General features: G+C 43.0%; 1 protein-coding gene across 1 annotated transcript; it reads right to left on the reverse strand.

The window, feature by feature from the left end:
* Positions 1-701: 701 nt before the first annotated feature.
* On the reverse strand, positions 702-7,498 carry LOC123072823 (pumilio homolog 1). Its single transcript, XM_044496489.1, has 9 exons — positions 6,844-7,498; positions 4,007-5,244; positions 3,675-3,816; positions 3,492-3,599; positions 2,777-2,989; positions 2,585-2,695; positions 1,586-1,780; positions 1,263-1,437; positions 702-1,167 (listed from the first exon to the last, which is right to left on the reverse strand). Exons 1-9 carry the CDS (start codon positions 7,276-7,278, stop codon positions 1,121-1,123), a joined length of 2,664 nt encoding a protein of 887 aa, XP_044352424.1. The 5' UTR covers positions 7,279-7,498; the 3' UTR covers positions 702-1,120.
* Between the last annotated feature and the right edge of the window lie 1,031 nt (positions 7,499-8,529).

Here is an 8,529-nt window from a genome sequence, read left to right on the forward strand (position 1 = left end):
ACCTAGGTGTTCCATATTTCCAGGGAAATTAATGGTATTGCTCATAATGTCGCTCATCAGGTTCTTAGATCAAATGTAGAACCTGACATATGTTGTTTTGCTTCAGCTCACGGGAACATGACTTGCCCGGTAGTTTCTCTCCTATCTAATTTCCAGTTCAAAGGCTTTGTAATCAATGTTGTACATTGCTATTGAGCTGAGCTGAATGGAAAGTTTGGCGCTTCGTGCGCCTTTTGTTGTTTAAAAAAATAAAATAAGAGAAGGCCATAATTGTGGAAAATTCAGAATATTCAAACTTGACAGAAAACTGATAACTATAAACAAGGTTCTCGATTCATTTTGTAAAGTACCATAGATAATTTCCACTTTCTACTAAGATATTTTTACATCGAATTTTAATTCATGCACAAAGTATATATTTTATCGTTTGTTGAATATATTGTCAAGGCTCTTTGTGGAAGGTTACATACTTAAATACGATGTCTTGGTGTTGTAACATAAAAGTCGCAACTGTTTAGAACCAACATACATTCTAGTAAAGCCAGAGAACAATTTGAATCTGTCATTTATGGAGTTTAACAGGCTAATTTTCCCTGAAGACAGAACACTTTTGTTCCTATATTTCCCTGAAATTTTCCATAAGGTGATGACCATGCACAACTAATTATACTGTTATTAAAAGAGCGCAAACAATCAGCAAATAAAATAAAAGGCAAAGCTTAGATAAATAGCTCCAGCTTTGCAGAGAAACAGTTTAAGTACCACCATCACCATCTGTATATGTTATGTTACAACAACATGCCATTACATCTGCCACAGGACAGAAAATTAAAAGGGCTAACAGTTTTCAGTCTCAAGTAGGTTACAGCTAACAGCTTTCTCTTTTCCCTCTCTCCCTCTCTAGTTCTAAATTTCTACAGCAGAGTAACAACAAGCCTGTAATTACTCATTCTCCACATCTTTACTCAGCTAGCTACAGAATCTACATTCTCCTCGGCTCCTATTACTCATTTTATTTCCGATGGCAAGGCGCACGCATAGCCCTGACGCCTTGTAGATGGAAAAACGGAGACGCCAGCGTGCAAACCTAGCCACTGTTAGCTGTACAGCTAGAGATGGTTTAGTCTTCAGGCAGCACACGGGATGGTTGGAGCCCGAGTCGCTTTTCTGCGAAAGAAGAGTGCATCTTTGGGTTAGAGACACAAACCGTTTGTAGATGCCAACCTAAGAGTATAGCACATGGATGATTGAACAGAACATACCTCCGGCTGCGACGAGCTTCTCCACACGTGCCACTATGTGCTTCCCATATGTGTATTTCTTCAGCGTGTTAAGATGAGCTTTGATCCTCGTGAGGATCGCCTCCCTCTGCTGGTCGTCGCAGGTCTCCAACACCTTCTGTACCACGTAGTTTGCAAACTGATCTTTCATCATCACCTTCAAAGTTCAATACAAAAAACACTTCAGCAAAGCAATGAAGGAGCTTGAATCATGAACTACCAACTGATCATCAAAAATACCATGGAACTTTATGTTCCATAACAATAACCAAGCATATATGTCAACAAATTGACGGGCAACAGACCTCAAGATGTTCACTTTCCTCCGTGGAACCAAGCATTTCACCAATTAAGATTTGGCGTTCTACAGGATTCCCAAAGGATAAACACTTCTCAATGACGTTTGAGGCAAACTTTTGCTGGCTCATTTGTACAATCTGCCCAATCAACTTCTCAATGATAGCAGATCGCTCATGGGGTTTGCCGTGTTCCATAACATGCTGTGAAATAAGCTCGGTTATTGAAGAATGAAGATGGGAGAGAGAATAGTGGTAAGAACAAAACACGTTTTGTAGAAAAAATGCATCCATACACATAGGGAAAGTGCAGGCATCAAAATCGTCCATTTCAATATGCACGCTTACCGTGTCACTTGTGCAACTGCAAAACTACTTACTTGAGCTTGATTGTATTTTAACCTAGACTAAAAAGAAGTGATCCCAGAACAATAGGAGAAATGCATCCCAGTTACAGCATGTATAGCATTCACCTTATTTGCAGATGTTAATGCAAAAAATATTGACTCGAGTCAGTAAAGGTAAAAGGGAAAGGAAAATCATACTCACTTTGCTGAGTACTGATGAAAAAACACAGTAAGGCTAAAACTAATATGATTTTTCCACGCAGGAATTTCATCCCAGCTGAAACCATCAAGATTACTTCTAATCATTTTAAGATGATAATATGGTCCTATTCCAGTTACCAAGAAACTTACATGTAATTGTTGAATATTTGGATCAGTTCCATTTAGCCATATGGCTTGTGTTTTGCACAAAATAGATAATACCAGGTTTCCATTAATCAATCGCATCAAGTCCATAATTCATCAGATGTGGATTGTTTCGGAGACAGGTACCCACCAAAAGGTGATAATCCAGAGAAAAGCAGCCATCAATAAGGAAATAGCAAAGACAGTGCTACCTCTGTAAGTAAATGTAAGACGTTTTAGGTCACTAGTAGTGACCTAAAATGTCTTATATTTGTTTACAGAGGGAGTATCTTCCAAAAATGTTTTTGGCACTAACCTGCACAACATAGTTACCATACTGGTCTGTAGCAAGCAAGCAAACAGACTGGAGGACCTCATCCATCATTATTTGCTGGGTTTTAGGATCGTCACAGTGCTCCAGCACCCTCTGCACACAGTGAAAATGGTTAGTGAAATTGTGAAATAACATGAGTATATTGCAATATACCACTACAAAGTACAAACATACCTGTATAACCCGACATCCATATGGATGAGTCGATAGCACCACAACTTGGCCATAGAAGGTTGAAACAATGAACTCGATGACATTCTGTGGGATGCATTCGATGCATTTCTGTATAACGTGGTTACCATTTTGATCACGTACACAGCGCATCACATGTCCATCAAGCTCAGCAACCATTTTAGTCTGCTGACCTAAATCAACAACTTCTATGGCCTGCACAAATATCGCCCATCACATAAGTTAAAGAACATATTGTCTGCATATTTATGTCCTTCATGTTTTATATGAACATGTAACGGGTTTCCTTTTGTGCATGCAAAGTGGGTAGAATCAAACATGCCTGCAACCATCCAATATGCATTAGATAATCAGAAATGCATGCATATAATTAAACATAAGGTACTTCTTGTTCTAAAGAGTTCTGTTGACATAATCAGACAATTTCCTGCCAAACATAAGGTAGCTTGTAACTGTATTCTAGGTGGTGTCATATATTCCATACTCAAGCAATCAATTTGTCATATGTATGAATATCATGGTGCAGTTTCGTCAAGAAGAATAGTTCCAGCTAGACATATTAGAAGAAAGTACAGCAGTTCAGAGGAGAGTGTTACTTCCAAAATGACAACTCTTAATTTAATTTACTACAGGGATATTTTCTAGTCTTGACTCTTGACTAAAGCACAGACAATAAACAGGTTCTAATTTTCCATACCTTCTGTATAACTCGGCAACCGTACATTTGAAGGCTGAGTGCCAAGACTCGCCCGATTAGCTGATCAGCCAACTCCTTTATCTGAGCCGTGCTCCCATGCTCAAAAAACTGGTTCAAAAAATTATGGTCAGGCCAGGATGTTTATAGCACTGCAACATATAATTGCTATGAATAATTCAATACCTTCTGAACAACATAATTTCCAAAAACATCAGTCATCAATGTGAGAGCTTGAGGCATGATTTCAGTGAAAACCATGTCTTTTTCTTCAACGCTGGCAGTTTCAAGCTTTTGCTGTATGAACCGACTCCCGTATTGATCAGCACTGGATAAAGTTCAATAGACAAGTTAGACCACTAACCTAAATCTGTGAGACAAGAGATCATTGTGCATGATTCCTCAACAAAATATGGAAGGTCGATGGCCAATAATATAGGTAACTCTGAAATTACTGATCTTGGATTTGCAGTTTAGTAGGTTACTATATATAAGAACCCAGTGAGTACAAAATTTACCTGAACTCAACAACATGGCCAGCAATTTCACAGAGCTCATATGATCGGCTTTTGTTGCTCTTGAATTCTTCCAGAAGTGATGGAACCAAATTGGCATTCATCTTACCACCAAAATCTGAATTCCAGGAGCCATAGGAACCACCAAAGTTTCTCATACTGGACTGAAAGCGCATGCTGCGATCCACATGCCTAAGTGGACTACCAGGTCCACCTGGCGAAGTGGGGAAAACAGGATTTGTCAAAGAGTTCCCAGCATAACCAAGACCAGACACAAGATTCCCATAATAGTCATATTGCTTCTGTGACTGAAGCAATGGACCAAGATAATCATTCTGATGACCAAATAGATCCATGTAAGAACTTCCCAGGTTACCCCTCTCCATCAATGGGTCCTCACAGTTGGCTGCAAAAGCAGCAATTTCTGCTGCCCGAAGAAATTGAGCATAGAGAGGGTCAACAGGCAACTGATGACCAGATGTCGCAGTTGGACTTCCAATTCCACTGTAGTTTGCAAGGTTAGCTAAATTATGTCTGGAAGATAAACTCCCACCAGGCGACCGGGAACCAATCCTTGGGGAAGAAAAGCCGGACCCCAGGGATGAGTTGTCAAATGATGTGAATCCACCAGCATTGATCTGATTCCTCATAATAGAAGAATTCATAGAAGCTCCAGAATATTCTTGAGGCCCCTTGACATGACCTTGTTCAGAATGTTTCATGTAGGAGTGCTGTCCATTACCATGTTTGTGGTCCATGTATTGTTCATAGAGAAATTTACGAACACTATCTACATCCTGATGGAGCTTGGATTGGTCAGCATGTCCATTGACTGGCCTTGATGACGACAGGTTCATACCAGATAAAGCAGACACTAGATCATCAGATCCACCAATACTGGGAGAGTTGCGGTTGAAAGAAGATGAACCACCATTGTTCTGGTTACTGGTAGCACTAAGTTTCACACCAATCGGGGGAAGGCAAGGACTAGGAACTCTCCTCACTAGCTCAGGGTCAGGAGATGCACTTCTTGAGAGTGATGACCCTATAATTGATGCATATGTATGTGTCGACTCATGATTCTGATTGCCTGGCAGGTGAGGTGCTTTGCTATCATATTGTAGGCCACCAATAGCTCCAGACTCCTGATGAAGACCATAACGATTTCTAGAAGAACCCGACAAGTCAGTACTATTGCGGTTTGCACCTTGCCTGCTTGTATCATGTTGATAGGAGTCATCCTGCAAAACAAGTTACCTTGAGAAAAATGACAACTGAAGGAAAGACGGATTGAATTAAGATAGTAGTATTGTGTAAATGCAATGCCATATATGCTTATGAGTCATGACCAAGCAAGTATTACAATGGCCTTCATATCAAATCCATTCTATATGTATAAATCTACAGAGGTAAGGCATTTATCATACCGCATTATTCTAGTCACAGATTTATACTTTCAGATACATCACTCATGCGTAGCAATGGAAAGCTTTCCCGGTAGGAAAAAATCCCCAAATAGTCAAATATACTGGCAGGAAACTTTTGTATAATATTATGCAGCCTATGTGGAACCAGACAAAAAATAACTCCTAGTAAGATGTATCTTATTGAAGAGATGGAACACAAGTCTAGTAACTTCCTATTCAACCAGTTTGCATCGTATTAAGATTTAAGACCAACATACGAGGAAAGGAAGCAGCCACCATTTCATCAATGTAACAACATCCAACAAGATGAAAGTGGGAACATAATGCTTTTGGCTCTAAATAGTCCATTGGTAGACAACTTTTTTTGAGATAAGAGAGAATTGGTCAACAACTTGCGCAGCTGGAAAACCAAGCTTTTTGCATGACCATACCAGAAATACATTTGTTAAAAGGTCCACAACTTAATAAACATAATCAAGAGTCAGAGCTTGAACCATCTGCCACTTCATCCGCTAAACAGTCCACAGGCATATAAAAGTATATGACATATATCACTATCGGTAACACCCGAACAATCCGATTCAGAGACAAAGGGAGCAGCTGGCATATATCACTATCGGTAACACCCAAACAATTCGATTCAGAAACAAAAAGACAGTGAGAGAAGCATATACCCCAATACCTCAGATGAACATGAACTCAGCCACTTGACTGAATGCTAAGAGGCAACAAAACCAATCAAACTAACTGAAAATCTAACCACACGCCGCAACCTCTCTAACAGTTAGCAAGACTTCGTAAACCAGAAATTTAGCATTACAGGGTGGCATATGTATATCCAGAACATGAGCTTAATAGACAGGAGTTCAGACAGGGAGATGTTCTTCAGAAGCATCAGCTGAAAGAGACCGGAGAAGCTATTCTGCCTGCCAATCTCGAGCCCAGGGATCCCAATGAGCACAGGCATCCTCTGAATATTCTACATGCATATAAAAAAAACTACGGCATATATCACTATCAGTAACACCGTGACAACTCGATTCAGAAACAACAAGAGCAGCGGGCATATGTCACTATCAGTAACGCCCGAACAATTCGATTCTGAAACAAAATGTGCAGTGACAGAAGCATACACCCCAATACCAGCTCAAACAGTGACCATACCTCAGATGAACATGAACTCAGCCACTTGACTGAATGTTAAGAGGCAACAAAACCAATCAAACTAACTGAAAATCTAACTACACGTCGCAATCTCTCTTAACAGTTAGGAATACTTACTAGACCAGAACATTAGCATTACAGAGTTGACATAATCCAATCTCCAATGGCATGTATATCCAGAAGACTGTGACATGTGCTTAATAAGACAGGAGTTCAGACAGGGAGATAAGTATTCTTCAGAAGCACTACCTGAAAGAGACCGGAGAAGCTGCTCTGCCTCCCAATCTCGAGCCCAGGCATCCCAATGAGCCCGTCTCCGGGCCGCCCCGCCCCCGCGCCGCCGCCGCCGCCGCCGGGCCTCCTCCCGTCGCCGATCCCGCCCAGACCGGGGCCGGGGCCGGGGCGGAGCCGCTGCGCCGACCGCCAGTCCTCCCGGGACAGCAGCGGCGGCGGGAGGCGCGGGTTGACGCTGCCGCTGGAGTAGTAGTAGGAGTGGTAGGCCGGGTCGGCCCGGAGGTCGTCGTCGAGGAAGGCGTCGGCGCCGTGGAGCGCGCCCGCGGAGCCCTCGACCGTGGGCGGCGCGGAGCCGCTGCGGAAGAGCTCCATCTCCTCCTCCAGCTCCCGGTCCCGCTCCCCCTCCGGCCGCCGCCACGGCTCCCCCCGCGTCGCCATCTCCGTCACCATCCCTATCCCTCCCCACACGCCCAAAGCCGGCGGCGGCGGCGGCGCCCTAGCAAGCTGCTATGCCACCGCACGGAGCGCCCCCAAGAAGAGAAAAAGAAGTGAACTTGGTAGGATTCAGCGGGGCTAGAGACCGGATTCCGCCATGGACGGGCCGGCCATTGCCGCAGTTGAGGAGGGTGTGAGGGGAAAGGAGGAGAGCGGAGCAGAGCGGAGCAAAGCCGCTGCCTTTTTTTTAAACGGAGAGGGGAGTGAGAGGTGTGCGGCCGGGTTAAGTACGACGGCCGGCGAGCTGGGCGCCGTCGGATGGGCGCGCGGACGGGCAGGATCTCGCCAGGGGTGGGGGTGGGGTTTGGGGGCCTAGGGTTTTGCGGGCCGCGCACATGCTGCACGCGCGGCTCGAGCCAACAACGGGGGCAGAGCTTTGCCGGCCGTGGGTGGGGTTTGGTTCCCTGGTTTTGAGTTTTCTTGTTTGAGGCCTTTTTCAGGTTGACCGGCCCCTTTTTTGTATTCTCTGTGAAATTTGAAAAATGCATATTGGTTTTGGTATATAATCATAATATGCTTGTATACCGTGTTTGGTAAAGAACATTGCTTCTGCCACAAAACCGAGCACGTATCCACGGTTCGACGGCCTAAGGGTTGTGTTACTGGACATGATGTGTTTTATGGTGCCACTCGGGTTCTTGCCTCTCTTGGTGAGCGAGTCATGGCTTTCATAATGTTTATTTTGTATGTAAGGAAAGGCTTGTCTAGGTTGTCTACAACCGTACATGACAACGGTGGCGTGAGGACGTTTTTTCCTTTTGAAGGCGTTGTTATGGAAGAAGTCGACTTAGTCGTATGTGTTTTTTTTCTCATATCTTGTAATGGTTTGGTCATGGTTTACTTTGTTATGTACTCCGCATAATAATTACTAAAACATGATTGTGTGCATCACAGTGATGCAGAGGTCGGGGGTTTTAACCTCCTTTTCAGACAAAAAGTTATGTAAGGAAAGCCAAGATGACGACGAATTCAAATTATTGGATGAACGTTTTGTCTTTATGAGGGTCTTTTTTCACATGCGCATCCCATTGTTATACTTTTTTTGCCAGTAAAGCCAGATGGTTGTTCCTAGAAAAATAGGCGAATTAAATTATGTGCATCATTTACCAAGAAAATCATGTGAATTTTGTTTTAGAGAAGTCAACCCCAAAAAAAAACTAGATTATTCCTGACACATGTCTTTTTTAGTACATCATGGGAGTAAAA

This window comes from Triticum aestivum, chromosome 3B (genome assembly GCF_018294505.1).
Source record: "Triticum aestivum cultivar Chinese Spring chromosome 3B, IWGSC CS RefSeq v2.1, whole genome shotgun sequence".
Taxonomy (NCBI): Eukaryota; Viridiplantae; Streptophyta; class Magnoliopsida; order Poales; family Poaceae; genus Triticum; species Triticum aestivum.

Excerpts from the sequence above, each read along its gene's own strand:
- LOC123072823 (XM_044496489.1), bottom strand. The coding sequence starts at position 7,278 with ATGGTGACGGAGATGGCGACGCGGGGGGAGCCGTGGCGGCGGCCGGAG. Across the intron at positions 3,600-3,674 it reads GAAATTATGTTGTTCAGAAG|TTTTTTGAGCATGGGAGCAC; the intron begins GTATTGAATTAT and ends TTTTTGAACCAG. Across the intron at positions 1,438-1,585 it reads AGGAAAGTGAACATCTTGAG|GTGATGATGAAAGATCAGTT; the intron begins GTCTGTTGCCCG and ends TGAACTTTGAAG.